This window comes from Chanodichthys erythropterus, chromosome 24 (genome assembly GCF_024489055.1).
Source record: "Chanodichthys erythropterus isolate Z2021 chromosome 24, ASM2448905v1, whole genome shotgun sequence".
Classification (NCBI taxonomy): domain Eukaryota; kingdom Metazoa; phylum Chordata; class Actinopteri; order Cypriniformes; family Xenocyprididae; genus Chanodichthys; species Chanodichthys erythropterus.
The window spans coordinates 20,659,163-20,679,455 of record NC_090244.1 but is presented as its reverse complement, the minus strand read 5'-3'; the positions used below and the strand labels follow the sequence as shown (position 1 = coordinate 20,679,455).

The window sequence follows — 20,293 nt, the reverse complement described above, 5'->3', positions numbered from 1 at the left end:
ATATATATATATATATATATATATATATATATATATATATATATAAATTGAAAGCCAGTTTTATTCATTAGTCATTTGCACATACAAATATCAGAATACATATGCAGAGTTAACATTGTTTTAGTGTGTTTTAATGACAACAACACAGGAGTGTTTAAGATTATATTTAAAGCCGTGCCATCGAATTGAAAATTGAATTTACCTCGGCATAGTTGAATAACAAGAGTTCAGTACATGGAAATGACATACAGTGAGTCTCAAACTCCATTGTTTCCTCCTTATATAAATCTCATTTGTTTAAAAGACCTCTGAAGAACAGGCGAATCTCAACATAACACAGACTGTTACGTAACAGTCGGGATCATTAATATGTACGCCCCCAATATTTGCATATGCCAGCCCATGTTCAAGGCATTAGACAAGGGCAGCCAGTATTAACGTCAGACTAGATAAGCAAGCAAGGACAATAGCGAAAAATGGCAGATGGAGCAATAATAACTGACATGATCCATGATAACATGATATTTTTAGTGATATTTGTGAATTGTCTTTCTAAATGTTTCGTTAGCATGTTGCTAATGTACTGTTAAATGTGGTTAAAGTTACCATCGTTTGTTACTGTATTCACGGAGACAAGAGCCGTCGCTATTTTCATTTTTAAACACTTGCAGTCTGTATAATTCATAAACACAACTTCATTCTTTATAAATCTCTCCAACAGTGTGTAATGTAAGCTTTAGCCACGGAGCACTATCAAACTCATTCAGAATCAAATGTAAACATCCAAATAAATACCATACTTACGCGATTAGACGCTGCATGACGAACACTTTGTAAAGATTCGTTTTGAGGGTTATATTAGCTGTGTGAACTTTGTTTATGCAATGTATTAGAGTTGCAGGCTCGGGGATGGGGAGCGTGAGCATTTAAAGGGGCCACATCCTGAATCTGCTCATATTTAATGATGCCCCACAATAGGCAGTTAAAAAAATGAATTAATAAAAAAATCTATGGGGTATTTAGAGCTAAAACTTCAAAGACACATTCAGGGGACACCTTAGACTTATATTACATCTTGTAAAAAAACGTTCGATGGCACCTTTAACAAAATACAAGAGCTGTACAACATTAATGCGTAAAATTTCACAGCATTTATGAATCAAATTTTTTTTATTATTCATGATTTATATTATACAGTAACATTTTTACATAGTAATTTAATACATTGATAAAAATAGCTGCCTCTTAAATGCCTCTTAAAATGTAGAATCAGTTTGCTGCAGATGGACAGGCAGGAGCCAAACACACAAAGAATCCCTCAGAGTTATTCTGTTAAAAGAATATCAAAGTAATTATATTATGCTTAAATATATTATAATAGAATACAAATTACTGTATACTTTAATAAAACAATAGTAAATTATTATAAATGAGATAAATAAAATAGAATTGTGTTTATATATATATATATATATACCCCGATCAGGCATAACATTATGACCACCTTACTAATATTGTGTTGGTTCCCCTTTTGCTGCCAAAACAGCTCTGACCCATCGAGACATGGACTCCACTAGACCCCTGAAGGTGTGCTGTGGTATCTGGTACCAAGATGTTAGCAGCAGATCCTTTAAGTCCTGTAAGTTGCGAGGTGGAGCCTCTATGGATTGGACTTGTTTGTTCAACACATCCCACAGATGCTCGATTGGATTGGGATCTGGGAATGTGGACAACACCTCAAACTCGTTGTTGTGCTCCTCAAACCATTCCTGAACCATTTTTGCTTTGTGTCAGGGTGAATTATCCCACTGAAAGAGGCCACAGCCACCAGGGAATAACATTTCCATGAAAGGGTGTACATGATCTGCAACAATGCTTGGGTAGGTGATATGTGTCAAAGTAGGGTAGGGCTCACGTGTCCACTGTTGGAGGTTTTGGCGGTGGACAGGGGTCAGCATGGGCACCATGACTGGTCTGCAGCCCCATATGCAACAAAATGCGTTGCACTGTGTATTCTGACACCTCTGAACCAGCATTAACTTCTAGATCAATTTGAGCTACAGTAGCTCATCTGTTGGATCGGACCACACGGGCCAGCCTTCGCTCCCCACGTGCATCAATGAGTCTTGGCCGCCCTTGATGCTGTCGCTGGTTCACCACTATCCTTTTGATAGATACAGACCACTGCAGACCAGGAACACCCAACAAGAGCTGCAGTTTTGAAGATGCTCTGACCCAGTCATCTAGCCATCACAATTTGGCCCTTGTCAAACTCGCTCAAATCCTTACGCTTGCCCATTTTTCCTTCTAACACATCAACTTTGAGGACAAAATTTTCACTTGCTGCCTGATATATCCCGTGATGAAGAGATAATCAGTGTTACCTGTCAGTGCTCATAATGTTATGCCTGATCGGTGTATATATAATTGTAATTTTTTTTATAATATTTAGAATTATTTGTAATATATGAAATATATAGTTATTTTTTCATATATATTTTATAATTTAAAGGGGGTATATGTAAGAATTTTCATGTATTAAATGCATTTTTATTGTCAATGTGTGAAAAGACCTTCCCCGACTTCCTAAGTTTTCTCTGAAAGCCTGTAGACTGACGTATCCACATTGCTATGATCAGATGCTTTCTCTCACCGCTGTCATTTACAGCGTCTGGATGTTTGTTATTAGTATATCGCTGCAAAGTTATTTCCAAATTCTTTTTACCCTAAGCGAAGAACGAAAAAGAACTTCGCCGGTCAGTCTCTTGTACGTTACAAGCGCAAGCACAAGCACTAAGGTACTGTCTGCAGTTCACTTAACGGCCACCGGTGTCGCTAATAACAAGAGTTTTTGAATTCTACATATACCCCATTTAATATATATACGGTTTAAAGGGTTAATTCACCCAAAAAAGTAAATTCTGTCATTAATTACTCACCCTCATGCCGTTCCACACCTGTAAGACCTTTGTTCGTCTTCAGAACACAAATTAAGATATTTTTGATAAAATTAGCATTTTGGCCTCCGATAGACTGCAGTGTTATTACCACTTTCAAGCCCCAGAAAGGTAGTAAATATGTCTTAAAATAGTCCATGTGACTACCTTTCTGGGGCTTGAAAGTGGTAATAACATTGCTATCAGAGGCCAAAAAGCTCATGGATTTCATCAAAAATATCTTAATTTGTGTTCTGAAGATGGTCTTATGGGTTTGGAACGACATGAGGGTGAATAATTAATGACAGAAATTTCATTTTTGGGTGAACTAACCCTTTGGCCCCAAAGTATACTTCAATAAAATCATTTTGTTTTAATAAAAAAAAAAACAATATTGTAATGATCATATAAATAAACAATTATATTTCAGCTTAATGTCAAAAACAGAATGATAAAGCGCAAGACAACAGTAAAACTGACCTGTAGGTTCTGGTGGCAGACAGTTGGATGTTTGTCTTCGGTCAGGTGACCACGCACACACCTTCCAAAGCGATGCAGACAGACGTGGTCTGTTGGGGAACAGGTCTGAGCACAAGATGGAGGTCTGAGAACCAAGCAGCTGGAGCAGGTTGTGTGCTGGCAGTGACCTCCACACTCACGCTTCTGCATCGACACAGACCTGCGACGGGAAATATTCATCAAGCACAAATGAAAGAGACAACAGATGCCAGTAACTTAGTCTGAAATCATTCAAGATTAATCAAATATCAAAACTTAATGTAGAAAAGTTACCTTGCTGAGCATATTTCATTGGGATTTGCCTTGCAGAACTCCCATGTGCACTCAGGTCTGCAAGTGTCGGCTTTGAGAACCTCAAGCACTGTTTGGAAATACAAATCCAAAATGCATTGAAAATGAATGCAATAAGTGCCAAATAATAAAATACATTGTGAAATATTGTTCTGCAGGTCAAAGAAAAAAACAGACAATAAAATTGATGGAATCCCGTTACAATACGGATGCAGTTCTTCAGGAAGGGTTGTGGATTTCATCACTGTCTAGATAAGAACAATCAGAGCTTTGATTTTATGGGAAATTGCTCCGAGATCAAAGGAATCCTTGACTGCCGTATCTCTCTTCACAGTTCATAAATGACATTAACCTTGATGATGCCGTTTCTTCAAGAGTGGATATAAAGTTAAAACATAAGCAGGTGCGCGCTCCTCATGATGAGATTGTAACACAGGGGTTTTCATACTATTAGATGGCAAAAACCCATAGGGATATAGGGAATCGCTATAGGGAAATGTAAAATATAAAGGCAGATAAATGTTTTAAGGCATAAAGTTTGGTGAGGAAATTATACTATGTGAGAAAAATATGTGATATTATGAAGATAACATGTTTCCAAAATGATTGCTTTTAATGTTGTTGTTATATTACAACCAGAATAAATTCATAAAATTTGAAACTATGTAGATGTATAGCAAAATTGAAATATTGTCAATTAAATTTAAATTTATTTGCGTAGCACTTTTCATTTATTTCATACCATCCATGCCTTATGTACATAGATATAGATAGAATAAACATTAATAAAATATATATAAAAAAATTATTTAAACTGTTTTAATTTAAGTTGAAGTACTAAAATAACTAAGAACTAAAACTTAATAGAAAAAAACTCAAAGACAAACTATAACAGTATATCAATATATGATGAACAACTCAATTTTGACAAAAATGTCAGATAGAACCTTATAATTCCAAAGTGACGAAAAACTATGTGTGTGGAAAACTATGGCTATCAATGGAATAAAACAGTAAGTTCAATAAAAAGCTGGTTAACACTTTAGTATAGGGAACACATATAAACTATTAACTATGACTTTCCCTCAATAAACTCCTTATTTACTTCTTATTAATAGTTAGTAAGGTAATTGTTAAGTTTAGGTATTGGGTAGGTTTAAGAATGTAAAATAAGGTCATGTAGAATAAGGCATTAATATGTGCTTAATAATTACTAATAAACAGCCAATATTCTAATATGCAAGCTAATAAGCAACTAGTTAAAATACCCTAAAATAAAGTGTTACCAAAAGATGTTTATTACTACTATTATTTATATTTTTTCTCTGACATTTTTTCCCAAGCAACCCCTACTGTGGCTCTCCGGTGGGTCCCTGGACTCGTTTGAAAACCCCTGTTGAATCTTCATATAGCTCTTGTATAATTCACAGGCTTCTCACTCCTTTTAACCAACACATTACAATGACTGTTCCATCCGTTCATGAGTGGAAACATTTAAATAAATGGTCACACTTTAGATTAGGGTCCAATTCTCACTATTAACCAACTATCAACTACAACTTTTGCCTCAATAAACTCCTAATTACTGCTAATTAATAGTAAGGTAGTTGTTTCGGTATTGGGTAGGATTAAGAGATGTAGAATATGGTCATGCAGAATAAGGCATAAATATGTGCGTTACAAGTTTTTAAAAAGGCTAATGCACTCAAAAAGAGCCATTTTTAGCAACTAAATACAGTAATTTAGAAAATCAACTATAGAAATCTTAATGATTTTTCCTTTAAGATAATTTTCCATGACTTCTCAGGCCTGGTATTACCTGATATTGTCCATGCCCATGAGAAACCTGAATTCAAGAACCAACTTTGCACTTTAATTTGGACCTTTAGTATTCTATGTATGTAACATGTGGGCAGAGTAACTTGGCATCTTCAGCTTCAGTGATACCTGATTTGCAGGTTCCCTTGAGTTCTGCCTCTGGTTTTCCATCTGTAGCTTCTTGGTAAACGCAAACCAGCCCTTCATCGCACTTCCCCAGGTAGTCCCAGGTGCCTCCACAGCTTTCTCCTGCGAGTTTGGCACAGGCTGGACAACAACCGCAAATCCCAGTGGTTATACCACCCTGACACTGGAGCTTCAGCGCTCTACGAGGGGAACAATGAATGCGTTCGCAGGGTGGACAGTGCAAGGCTTGGAGGATCTGCTGACCCTCCAAGGTGGCCATTTCCACAGCCATTACCAGCCACAAAATGACCAAGATTGAGAAGACGCGTGGACTCATGGTTGGGTTTCACGTTTCGAGATGGGTCGGCTTGAACCGTACACCCCGTTTATATAACGGGCCTCACAACCAAGACCACACTTTACGACCACACACACACATCATTCAAACTCATACCAACAAACCTCCTCCCTTCTTCACAACCAATGGATGATGAGGGAATTACGTTTGTTGAGTCTGGATTTGCTGTTAATTATCCCCAAGTCTTATCTTTACAATCGCTCTGTTGTTTTCTTTTTGTCTGAAAACCAATAAGTTGGACCAAGGGGAAAAGACTGGACCCTTTGTGCACAGGTCACATGACCAATAGTAGAGGGTGCAATTCACGGTGTGATCAAGATAATCGGCCATGAGCAACAAGGACAAGATTGGAACATTGGCAGGTTATCTGAGAAGACCTGTGTGCACCGTTTTCATAAGCTACTACGCAATAAAACACCCCTTTCCGTCTGGCTATAGTTTTCAGAACAGTCTCAAAGGTCACACCCTTGACCGCTTTATCCTTAATAAACATCTACTGTAGATAATAAAATATTAGATGATAAAGTGAGTGAAAATGCTTGTATAAATAAAATTCTGTATAAATGCAATTTTAATGTTGTTTTAACTAAATTAATGGAAAAGTACAATAAAAGATTATTAAAAGATAATTTTCTAGTCTTATTGTGAATGATTTATTAGTGCTGAATTATTTAAAAGAATAAAAGTCAATGAAATGGAGCTCATTTTTTTGTCTTGGTCTATTATTTTTTCAAAATACATAAAATGCAACTCGTACATCTATGATGGGCATGTTTTTCTCGATTAAAATTCATTTTGATATTTTTAGGGGGTGTAAAGTAACCAATGTCCTGAAATTCATAAAAAGAAAACCTTTTAAAGTAGATCTTTACTATTTCTTATGAAAAAATTGCTTCGCTGATTATTAATATTGAAAGAAAACTTTTGTTTGCAAAAATAAAAGTAGTGTGACCAACATGAAAAAAACACAAAAAAAAAGAATATATGAAATATCATAGAGAACTCCTGTAGATCCTCCTGACTGTCAATGAAAATATAACCATTAACACTAGTAGGTGTTAAATTTTATCCTGTGAAAACCATAACGTACTTTAAAAACTTTTAGCAGGCTCCTCCCCCAAGTGGGCGGTGTCATGTTTTATATTACCAAATTTACTGCACTATTTTATAATCAAATCTTTTTCAAATCTTGACAAAATTGTTGAAAAGGCTCAAGGTTCCATATTGGTTGACTGTTTTGTGATCAAAGTGATATTGTGACAGAAATGTATTAATTTGACATGAGAATGCTATAAACTTCTATAACTTTTTTTTAAGTGCATTAATTTCAGCAATAACCTGCAGTGACGTCTTTTAAAATAGACCAACCTGGTCTGTATTCCAAAGCATTCATGAATTACAACCATTTAAGGGTACGTTAAAACAATGTAAAAACGATCCCCGTTCACATGGATCCGCGAAAAATAACTAAAAACGCTCTATTATTTATGCCAGGCCAGTAGTTAGCAAAGTCTCTTTCCTACGTTCCTATAGACTTAACATATAAAATGCATGCACATTACATCACCGTTTTTACCAATTCATGGTTTTGTTATGATAATGGTATCGTTTTCAAAAACATACATTTTGAAACCAATTTTCAAGTTTTCGTTTTCAGGCCCTCAAAATACCATTGATGTATAAATGAATACCCAAAGCGCATAAAAAGTTTTCCATTATTAGTTGAAAACGGTGTTGTGTAAACGGCCCTCAAGTTTGGATGGTGCATTTTCATGTCCATGTTTAAAAGAAAATGAGGGTGACTGTTAACAGGTTAAAATAGCAGGTTAGTTCCAGTTGCAAAATGTGGTTGTCATGTGGTGCGACTCCCCAGGAACATATTTATGAATAATTCATATTTGTAAAAAACAAAAAATAAATGCTTTTTATCTTGAAAAATATAAACTTTTATATCCATTAATTGTTAATTGGATTGTGAAATGTGGTTGTTGCACACAAGAATGAATGCATGCATGTAGTCGATTGTGGAGAAGTGTTTACTAAATGATTGGAGAAGTCTGGTGATTTCATTGGAAGATTCAGTTATATTTTGTTTAAAAAGATTTCAACATATGGATAACTCATTCACAAGAAGATCTATAACATGCATTTACAAAACATTTTCATTTCATGCTTGAAGCCTGATCAACAGCATTCTGTAAATTAGCATATAATTGTTTCATCTCTCAGCAAGTTTATATAGACTGTGCAATGGTTACGGATATACCAGACAATACAAAACAAAAAAGACAGAACAACTAATGATTTTTCAGCAACTTTTATTAAATTAGATCTTTATAAAACAGTGCAGAGTCCTATTATCGGCTTTGCTGATCGTAAGTCTCTTTAAAGCATGTCTACCACACTTAAAGTTGTCAAGAAAATGGAAAGCCAAACAACGATGCCTGAAAAGACCCTACATCACCATTCAGTCCCTTATTCATCAGCAGCAGAAGAATCACGCTCATTCTTTGCTGGCATGGTTGAGGTCAAATGAGTAACTGCATAACTTGCTGCATTGAAAACATGAGTTATATTTGTAATTCGCATATTTTGCTCTGCAAAAATTGAGGTAATCCTAATAATGCTGCAATGTATCTTTAACACAGTTCATTTAGTGATACTTTTGGTCTTAGACTTTACATGGAATGCATTAGGAGCTACAAACGTAAAGGTGTTACTTTCAATGTATTATGCTTACATTAAGTATGCTACAATCTAGATTTACTTATCTAAACAAATGAGCTCACTATCGTCTATGAACAAAAACAAATAAAACGTTTGATTGTAGACATGATTGATGAACCATGTGACTACTTAGATATCATCACATCAGGTTGTATTGGGGTCGGCCTGGTTTGCAAAAGAAACATCCCATTCAAAAAGGATAACGACCGAAGCAAATTGAGATCAATACGGAAAGAAATTTGCATAGAATGTAATTTATTTCCAAGTAGCAGTTACCGAACAATAACACTCTTTGTTCATATAAGCCTGGACTGTCACGATTAATCGATACTGTAGGTTCACATTTGTGAGGAGCCGCCCATTTTATCGGTTTTATTATTCCGACAAACACTGACCTAAATTCACAACAGAGAAAAATACCTCAGTTAATTCATTCTCTTCATAAACCTCTTTGAGGGGATAGTGTGCATTGCGCGGGCTGACGTTTTCTAGCATGGTTCTGGTAGTGGGCCTGACTGTGGGGTAAGGTCATGCTGTTAAGGTGTATGGTTCAGCAATCAGCAAAAGTTATCAATGGGTGAAGCCTTGGTCACATGAAATCCTCATAGTCTTGTGCATAACCACCGTCAAACTCCCCGTAGTCTGCCAGATCATCTCTCAGCTTGGCTTTTAAACCTCCTCCTGGTAAAACTCCCTTCTTTTTCTTTTTACCTTTGTTTGCCTATTGAATAAAAAAAAATATATATAAAATATTTAGGACCAAAAAATAATTATAATATATTAATTTATTAATTTAACATACACATACACACACACACGTTGTCCCCTTTGATGCGGTTTGTTTGGGTAGGTGTGAATGCAGCAATCGCACTCGGGTGCGCACCAAAAGCGGACCAAACAATCGTACCAAGACCTCCTTGAAGAGGTGGTCTCGGTACGCTTTCAAACGAACTGTGGAGCTGTTAGCTTGAGATGTGAAAGCAATCTGACCCAACGGACCAATGAACCAAACGATATCAAATTTCATAATGGGAAATGTGTTATATAAAAAGCAGCAATTTCTTATTCTGTGAGTGAACACATTAGTTACCGTAGTTGAAACCAAAGAGCACCTCTTCATCTTAAACATTGTGTAATTGCGCTTCTCTGTGCGAGAATGCTGTCCCGACGAAGCCTTGATTCCCGCTCTGCTGCATTAATACATTCATACGTGACACAGTTAACCTACTAGACAGCACTGGGGGATCCAGAGAGAGCGCGTTTGAATTTGCCGCAGCATTAATATGAATGTAGTATATTATTTAACAGCGGTAATGAAGGCTACATTTGTATAATGTTTGCATGCGTCTTGACGGTCACAAATAAAGCCACAATAAGAACTTGTCAATCAGTTTGATGGATGACGCTGAGAAAATTGACCGATAAGAGGACAGTTGTACTCGCATGTGACTTGCATAACACATTTTGGTACGCTTTGAAATATTGCCGTGTGAATGCAAACCAAACCAATAAGAAAATGCAACATTGTAACAAATTTAGTCCCCGTTTCGGAAAAACAACCAATCCATAGGTGTGAAATCGCCCTTAGGCCCAATCCCATTTCTACCCCTTACCCCTACCCCTCTGTTTTGCGCATTGAAGGGGTAGGAGTGCGTTGATTCTCTTTTGGTTGTAGGGGTAGAGGGAAGGGCCAGATAGCACTTCAAATGAAGATTTTTTCAGGACCCCCTTCAAACGAAGTGGTATGAGAATACGCCGGCTACAGTGGCAACATGGCCGTCCAAACGAACAATGAGACCTAAAAATGTACATAATTTTTGCCAATAATAAGGATTTTAACAACAAATAGTCACTTGTTTTATGTTACATTTAATCTTGTGTTCATAATTATGGTCAAGTTCTTCAAAGAAATGTTTCAAAATTTTTTTTGCTAACGTTACAAAATTAACTTACTGCATGATAGCCCCACAACATATTTACGTCTGATACCCAGTGACTTGACAGCATACTGTCAGAAATTAAAGTCCATTGGCAGGGAATTTGCTTATCTTTTACCACACAACTGGTATCAATTAAATTGAGAGTAAATTTTAATATGTTTGCCTATTTTATTTTCATAGTGAACAGGGTGCGAACAAGGCTACTACTTGTCGCACTTTTTCCCCCCGATGTTAATCTGTTAATTATTTAAGTCAAATATACAGTATTTTGCTTATTTATTACTTTTATATATCGACTATGATTTAATGAAAAACAAATTTGGTTATTTTTTAATGTAACTTACATATATACATTTTCCTTTTATCATCCTAACATAATGTGATGCACTTACTGCCTCAGATGCCACCTACTGATGGACAAAACATGTCCAAAATTCTCATAAATTTATTAAAACCTTGAAACTCCATTTGAGCTTGATTTTAGTAAAATGTAAATATAATGACGCAAGTGTCTGAACATATATAAAGCCACAATATGAACTTTGACAACAGTGTTTAATTTATTTTATTTTAAATAGTGTTTTTCCCATTTCCTGAAAAGTAGCGGATCTGGACATACGAGGTGTCTGCCCGACAACGTGTGTGTGTGTGTATGTATAAAACATTGAAAAAGAAAATGTACTAAGAGTTAGTAAATGTTTGGCATTAAATGGATTTCATACCTTTTCTTGCCTCTGCTTTTCACTTAGTAACACTGTTAGTGAGTTGCTAATTTTCTTCAAGTCCTCAACTTCCACTGCAAAACCAAAAGTGTCATACATGATTTACATTGAGAATAAAAGAAAAACTATTAAAAATGAGGCATACTTACATGAAAGACACAGGTCCCTAAACAGTGTCTCTAAAAAGCTGGAATAGTGTATAGACTTTTCATAGGGAGAAATTTTTTCTTTTAGCAACCGCTCAAACTCTGTAAAGTCTTCTTTTGAAGAGGGACTCATTGCATCAATTCCTGTAACATTATTTGATACTACACCTGCAAAGAGAATAAAAGTAAAAAATTCAAGCCTATTTATGGGTAAAAATGTAGATCTGGATATACTGAAAATAGAGTTGTCAAAAGTACCGACTTCAGTACTGAAATTTAAAAAATGTGACGCTTTGAGCACTGTTGAGCAGATTCGTAAACACCTCTGATTGGCCATTGTGTTCACATGCTCGTCAGATATGTCTGTGATTTGCTACAATGATTAATGCACCAGAGAGTTTGAAAGCACACTGAGGTGTTTATGTGTATCTGTGCAAGCGTCATTGATGACTATTTACAAAACTGTTTTTGTAGCGTTGATCATTGTAGCCAATCACAGACTTATCTATTGAGTGCGTGAACACAATGGCCAATCCGAGGTGTTTACGAATCCGCTCAACAGCGCTCAAAGCATCACATTTTTTAAATTTCAGTACTTTAGACAACTCTACCTGAAAGCACTTACCAAATGCCTCTTTTGCTAGTTCTAAGTCTGAATCCTCCTGTAGTTTTTTCACTCTAAGTTTTTCTGCCAGCTCCTCTTCTGGTGTGAGTTCTGTGCTGCTTTTTGACGACTCTAACTGTTAAAAAAATTACATTTATGCTTAGTAAAAGTCTTGCTATATCCTTGTCACACTTATTCTATTAATAAAAATGTATGAGTTACACATATATATAATATACATACATATATACACACATATACACACACACACATATATATATATATATATATTTAAATACACTACTGTTAAAAAGTTTAAAGCCATTAAGATTTTATGTGTGCTTTATTATAGGTGCCGTAGAACGCGTTTTCACAAGATGTAATATAAGTCTAAGGTGTCCCCTGAATGTGTCTGAAGTTTCAGCTCAAAATACCCCATAGATTTATTTTTATTCATTTTTTTAACTGCCTATTTTGGGGCATCATTAAATATGCGGCGATTCAGGCTGCGGCCCCTTTAAATGCTCACGCTCCCCACCCCCGAGCCTGCAACTCTAATACATTGCATAAACAAAGTTCACACAACTAATATAACCTTCAAAATGGATCTTTTCAAAGAGTTCGTCATGCAGCGTCTAATCGCGTAAGTATGGTATTTATTTGGATGTTTACATTTGATTATGAATGAGTTTGATAGTGCTCCGTGGCTAAAGCTTACATTACACACTGTTGGAGAGATTTATAAAGAATGAAGTTGTGTTTATGAATTATACAGACTGCAAGTGTTTAAAAATGAAAATAGCGACGGCTCTTGTCTCTGTGAATACAGTAACAAACGATGGTAACTTTAACCATATTTAACAGTACATTAGCAAAATGCTAACGAAACATTTATAAAAACAATTTACAAATATCACTAAAAATATCATGTTATCATGGATCATGTCAGTTATTATTGCTCCATCTGCCATTTTTCGCTATTGTTCTTGCTTGCTTACCTAGTCTGATGATTCAGCTGTGCACAGATCCAGACATTAATACTGGCTGCCCTTGTGTAATGCCTTGAACATGAGCTGGCATATACAAATATTGGGGGCGTACATATTAATGATCCCGACTGTTATGTAACAGTCGGTGTTATGTTGAGATTCGCCTGTTCTTCGGAGGTCTTTTAAATAAATGAGATTCATATAAAGGAGGAAACAATGGTGTTTGAGACTCACTGTATGTCATTTCCATGTACTGAACTCTTGTTATTCAACTATGCCAAGGTAAATTCAATTTTCCATTCTACGGCACCTTAAAGCTTTACGTGCGCACTTGAGCATGGAATAGGCTATATTATGCCTATGTAGGCTCATGATAGTTTAGTACCACCCCCCATATATATTTAATTAATAAATATAGACTGTTTCAACAGCAACAACAAAAATGAACGTTTTGTGGCCCAAACTTAACTTCCAGCAGACTAATTTATAACAGCAGAGTCCCTCTAGAGTAGATTATTTCTGATAGCAAGCAAAATAAATAAGTAAATTACAACAGCTAACAAGTTAAAACTATGCCTAGCCAGTATTATTTTGGGTTACCAGTAGAAGAAAAGCAGCATTACTGGGCCAAACTTAAATGCGACAAAGTTACTACCAGACCAGTTCAACAAACATAGACCAAAAGTTAACTTCGGGCCAGTCGCGTAAAGCCGGGACAATTATTGTGCGCGCTTATCGTCAGCGTTTTTCTTGTTCATACCAAAACGATATTCACTGGCGATGCGCCGAGTGAACGTGCAAATTCCCCCCCTGACAGAATATGGCGCTAGTGCTTAATGCAAGTGAACGGTAGTACAAATAAACATGTTTATGAATTTAGATATTATTAAAATTAAAAAAGATAAAATTACAGATATAAAATGACATGGCATAAACATGAAATGAGGAGATGGTAGTCAGAAACGATGTCACAATGACAGTATTGCAAGTGAACGGTAGTGCAAATAAACATATTTATGAAATACATTCTCAACTACATTTCTTGAATTTAAAACAAAAAAAAAAAAAAAAACACAGAAATAAAATGGAATATAATACACCTCTATTGGTGTGGCCAAGAACTGGCAGAGCACCCATAGTCTGTAGGGGTCTTCCTCGTCTACTTACTTTCTCTTTGTCGTCTTGGTATCAATGTGTGCTCGGCAAGACCGTTTTGTGCTTGAGCGCCACCAAGTCATGTTTTACTGTAACTTCAGCAGCTCCAGGCACGCGAGCAAAAGCGCCAATTTAATTGGTCGGCCAGTTTTTAACGCGGAGCGTCAAACCAAAAAAAAAAAGACGAACCAGAGGCTACTTTTTTAAATTACGCTTTTTCGCCGTTTTGAGCGTCAGTGTGCACACTCACAATGGGGGCCCTTGTTTAGTCACAGAGGTGTTAAACGTTGGCGAAAAACGCACGGGAAAAAAACGTCCCGGTGTGAACAAGCCTTAACAGTGGCAATGTGCGTGCATCCAATGAAACCATATATAACTATGCATTTAGTCAACTAATGGCTTAAATAAACGAATACTAGAAAGATCTTTCATCGGGTCCAGCCCTAATTATAAATGTCTTTACTGTCACTTAGGATCAATGTGATCCATCCTTGCTGAATAAACATATTAACATACTGTGCATATTAATGTTTTTAAAAACAAATCTTACTTACCTCAAACTTTTGAACAGTAGTGTTTGCATATAAAATGAAAAAAATGGGAGTTACAAATGCTGATTATAAAAACACTGTCAAAAGGGTCACAATGTACATCAAATATTAAACAAGTTAGAAAATGTTAAACATAACTTTTTGCTGGGAAAAAAAACAAGTGAAACACTGCCATGTCTAAACTTACTTGTTTTCTGAGCTCCTCTTGTTTTTTTCTTTGTAAATTTTCCTTTTCTTTTATCTTTTCACTGAGTTTCTTCTTTTCTATAGGTTTAGCTTCAGCCTCTATATATGCAAAATACAAAATTGAACCTCAAAAGGCAGAGTACAATGCATCATTGAGCTATTTTGACTGTACCAATTTATGCATTTCATTATCACTGTACCTGTCTTTTTTTCTTCCTCCTTTTCTTCCTCCTTTTCTTCCTCCTCATCATCATCCCAGTTATCCTACGTAAAAAATGCATTTCAAAACACAAATTAAAGCATGGTGCTAGGTTGAATAAATGAACAGATTAGCTGGAGATCTTTACTTCCACATAAATAAAATCAATCTAACCTCTTATGAAGGCTGACTACTTTGAGACATGATGTGTGATCATTTGAGATTAGCAACAGATGACAGTGATGTTCAGCTGTGAAAAGTCTAAGTACAGTAATTATTACTAAGTGTAAGCAAAGACATACCTTTAGCATGGAATTAGTTCATATAATTACTATGATTTCACTGTCTAACTATGTCTTTAAGCAGGTGTACGCCTATGCTAATACTAACTGGACACATATTTAGACTCATAATCACCAGGATGTTTTGACACTTTAGAGTTAGCAGGAGTAGCTAGCTAGAGTTAGCTGACTGTAACTTCTTCATTGTTAAAGAAATTAACACACATTATGATTTGTGAACGACAAAAAAGCATCTGCTACTAACTTTCACGTCGTCCTCTTCATCCTCGCCCTCCCATTTGTCATGAACTGCCGCCTTTTTGAGGGGCTCCTCGGGCTCGAAACTATCAGCATCTGGAAAACAACAGAGCGTTTAGACAGACTGCTTAATGACATCCGTGCTTTATGGCGACAATTTATTCGAGAAAACATATTAATAGAAATTCGAACGGACAGAAAAGAAAAATAACGGTGAAGTTTACACAAATTCTCACCCCAAGAATCGGCGTCCGCCATGATGTCTGTGTCGCTGAGGGGAATGAAGGAGTGAAGCTGAACACACTGTGGGAAGATTTCCAGACATTTCAAAATAAAGGCCAACAGTCACATAAATGCAAGGCATTGCTCCCTACAAAGTAAATAAATGAATGTAATGAATAATGTTCTTAAACATTGACAGTTTATTTAAACACTCCCTCAAATCAAACTTACAGTTTTGTGTTTTTAGTCCATGTGTGTTAGCTCTGAGGCCATATGCTAATAAACACTGACAAAATAACTGTTAGGATATTCATTAAAAGTTTACAGTCTCTCGCTACTAGAAAAAGGAAGAAAATATTGATGACTCATCCTGCACTATGCTGATTTTGTCCAATCAAAATATCACTAGAACACACCTCCCCCTACAACCAACTAAAGTTGCGGTCGCCACGCAATCTGGAATTTTGCATGAGGACAAAAATACCCCCACACAGATTTAGGAAAGGCAATTTTATTTGTATAGCACATTTCATACACAATGGTAATTAAAAAAAAAAAAAAAAAAACATAATAATAATAAAAATGGAATGCATAAGAAATAAAAATAACAGTAAAAACAGAGAATACCACTATCTGGATGGAAGAGTTAGGAAGCTTCAGGGAGTTTTTTGTTGTCCGTCAGAGCGATTCTAAACGGATCTATCCATCAAAGCGGATCTAAATGGATCTTCCTCACACTGGAGGGATAACAACTTTTTAGTCCATCAGAGAGGATCTAAACGGATCTATCCATCAGAGTGGATCTAAACGGATCTTCCTCACACTGGAGAGATAACAACTTCTTAGTCCGTCTGAGCGGATCTAAATGGATCTTCCTCACACTGGAGAGATAACAACTTTTTAGTCCGTCTGAGCGGATCTAAATGGATCTTCCTCACGCAGAGGGATAACTGTAAAAATATTTATATTTGTCAGGTAGCTGTGCGTTTAAACAGTACCCTTACAGACAAATCTTCCTCAACTAACTCTATCCAGAGCTCCATCCAGGGATAACTCTACTCAACTTTGGTGTCTGTCAGAGCGGATCAAACGGATCTATCCATCAGAGCGGATCTAAATGGATCTTCCTCACGCTGGAGGGATAACTAAATTTTTTGTCCATCAGAGCAGATCTTAATGGATCTATCCATCAGGGCGGATCTAAATGGATCTTCCTCACGCAGAGGGATAACTGTAAAAATATTTATATTTGTCAGGTAGCTGTGCGTTTAAACAATACCCTTATAGACATATCTTCCTGGACGAACTCTATCCAGAGCTCCATCAAGGGATAACTCTACTCAACTTTGGTGTCTGTCAGAGCGGATTTAAAAGGATCTATCCATCAGGGCGGATCTAAATGGATCTTCCTCACGCTGGAGGGATAACTCAACTTTTTTGTCCATCAGAGTGGATCTAAATTGATCTATCCATCAGGGCGGATCTAAATGGATCTTCCTCACGCTGGAGGGATAACTCAACTTTTTTGTCTGTCAGAGCGGATCTAAATGGATCTATCCATCAGAGAGGATCTAAATGGATCTTCCTCAAGCAGAGGGATAGCTGTAAAAATATTTGTCAGGTAGCTGTGCGTTTAAACAGTACCCTTACAGACAAATCTTCCTGGACTAACTCTGTCAGAGCTCCATCCAGGGATAACAAACAGATTTAGAATCGAGTTCATTTGTTGGTGCGGATTCACCTTATTGACCAACAAAAAACTGCTTAGTTAAAGTTACTTTTTAAATGCTTAATTTATCACTGCACTATTGAAAATAGACCTTTTTTTTGTCCCTCAAAATTTCACTGTCAAAATTGTCCCGCAAATCATGCGTCGTCAGAAATATAGACATTATTCAGAGCACCGCCATAACAGGAATGAAAGCGAAGCAGTGAGGGATAGACTTAGGGCTCGTTCAAACATGCATTTTTGCTTTGAAAAATGCGAAACACGGGCAGCGGAATGAGGAAAAAACGCAAGGTCAAGAGGCGTTGAACTGAATTTAACTTGAGCGCAGCATTTTTATAACGCCATCGCTGCATCCAAAATCGAATACTACTCTACTATATAGTACGCAAAAAACAGTGTGTGACCAGAGTAGTATGTCCGAATTCATTGTATTCGAAAAACAGTAGGCGGAAAGTACCCGAATGACTTACTACTTCCAGCAAGATTCTGAAGTGCCCATACAATGGACACTTTACTATCCCATGAGGCCACAGGAGAGGATTTGTGAATGGAGTTGAAGGGACGTAACTGATGCTGGTAGGTCATACATAGCGGATGTAGTACGTCCGAATTCATTCATACTACACGCATTCGTACTATATAGAACATACTTTTTCAACAGTCGTGAAGTAAATTTAAATTCAAATGTAGTACCAAGTAAACAGTACGCGATTTCGGACACAGCCCATGTCATAAGCGAGATGCTTTAAAAGCAAGACGCGAGTGCAACAGTCATACATGTCCTTCTAGCGTGCATTTACATAGAAAACAATGGAACAGTAGCACACTGGAATGGAAAAACGCATTCTGTGTGAATGGCCCCTTACAGTATTTTCAATGGCATCCGCTGTTATGAGCTGTATAAAGCTCCAAGATCACTTATAATTTTCCACAGCTCATATTGTCTGGGTTTTTTTTGTCTACTGAAATTTCTCAGAAAGATATTTTTTGCAGTGTTGCATCAGCATAACGGTCTAAAAACACATTAAATAACAAAACCCACTGAAGAGATGTATGTCTGTCCCACATAGCCTCGCTTTCATTCCGTGCACTGTTTGAGGGAACAGCCATTTGTAGTGGTGCCTGAAACCATAGGGGACATAATCAAGAGCACTCAATCAATCCCATAATGCACTGCAATAACAAGTGTACAACCAATGTACACTCAACAGTTACCAGCTACAGAATAGTTAATTCTGACGTCTCAGCAGAGAGTTGTTGACTATTAGTGAACTAAAGTAGCGAACAGTAAATAATGGTGAATGGTTCATGGCTGTGATGTAGCTGAAGTCAACTGTCAGTCCTCGCTATTTGTCCCACTCAAACTTCCTGTTCCAATAAGACAACTGCTCGTCAACTGATTTCATGGGGTCTTTTAAGAGTTTTTGTATGCAAAGAAAATTGTCTTGATTTTATGGTCTTTAACATACCTGGATTCTATGATGATCTATACTGTATGAACTATTTACAGAAAATTGTTCTGCTCTTCAGACTCTACGACTATCTCTCAGAGAAAGATTTAAGATAGTGTTGACCTTGAATAAGTTCCACTGTATAGCACCCATACGTCTCCAAGAGGTCTGTTATGAAGCATCAGAGAATAATGAATTAGTGTATCGAATCATGATTCAGATTGCGTGTCAAACTGGCAACGGCTAAAATCACGTGACTTTGGCGCTCCCAACAGATACACTGATTAATTTGTGCTCTGATGCTTCCTGAAGCAGTGTTTTGAAATCGGCCATTACTAAATAAGTCATTATTTGGCGGTCCAAAAATATTCTCATCACTTTATAATATTAATATTGAACCACTGTACTCACATGAACCGATTTAAATATGTTTTTAGTACCTTTATGGATCTTGAGAGAGGAAATGTCATTGCTCCCTATGAAGGCATCACGGAGCCATCGGATTTCAACTAAATATCTTAATTTGTGTTCCAAAGATTAACAAAGGTTTTACGAGTGTGGAACGGCATAAGGGTAAGTAATAAATGACAGAATTTTCATTTTTGGGTGAACTAACCCTTTAAAGATCACTTCATCTGGAAAGCATCTGCTGTTTATAAACATCTGATAGACATCTTTGAGATGTCAGTTTTACATACATTGTAAACCATAAAAATCTTAAAGACATCTTCTAAACGTCTAATTGACATCTGACAGGAAACGTCCTGTAGACGTATTGCAGGTAAGCAAACAGTCTAAAAAAAATCCATCTTCATGACGTAAACACAGACATCAAATAGACGTCTCCGAGATGTACGTGTGCTAACAGGTCGATTCCCCAGCAAGTCTTGTAAAATATTGAAGATATTTCTAATGTAGTCCTATATTAGGAATATCTCCAATATTTTACAAGACTTGCTGGGGAATCGACCTGACCTGTTTTCAAATGGACTGTAACTGAAATCACGCCCTACACCCTCATTCACTATTCACTTTATTACTCCACTAATAAAGTACACAAAATGAGTGAATGAAAACAAGACACT

General features: G+C 36.6%; 2 protein-coding genes across 2 annotated transcripts; both read right to left on the bottom strand.

Annotated features, from left to right (window-relative positions):
• Positions 1-613: 613 nt before the first annotated feature.
• si:ch73-330k17.3 (IGFBP domain-containing protein) lies at positions 614-6,219 on the bottom strand. Its single transcript, XM_067380418.1, has 4 exons — positions 5,694-6,219; positions 3,729-3,816; positions 3,417-3,615; positions 614-1,329 (listed from the first exon to the last, which is right to left on the bottom strand). The coding sequence occupies exons 1-4, from the start codon at positions 6,025-6,027 to the stop codon at positions 1,270-1,272; spliced, it is 681 nt and encodes a 226-aa protein (XP_067236519.1). The 5' UTR covers positions 6,028-6,219; the 3' UTR covers positions 614-1,269.
• Positions 6,220-8,349: 2,130 nt separating this feature from the next.
• eif3ja (eukaryotic translation initiation factor 3, subunit Ja) lies at positions 8,350-16,112 on the bottom strand. The gene is made up of 8 exons (XM_067380015.1): positions 16,043-16,112; positions 15,814-15,902; positions 15,269-15,332; positions 15,070-15,167; positions 12,209-12,323; positions 11,587-11,751; positions 11,438-11,511; positions 8,350-9,496 (listed from the first exon to the last, which is right to left on the bottom strand). Exons 1-8 carry the CDS (start codon positions 16,062-16,064, stop codon positions 9,365-9,367), a joined length of 759 nt encoding a protein of 252 aa, XP_067236116.1. The 5' UTR covers positions 16,065-16,112; the 3' UTR covers positions 8,350-9,364.
• Between the last annotated feature and the right edge of the window lie 4,181 nt (positions 16,113-20,293).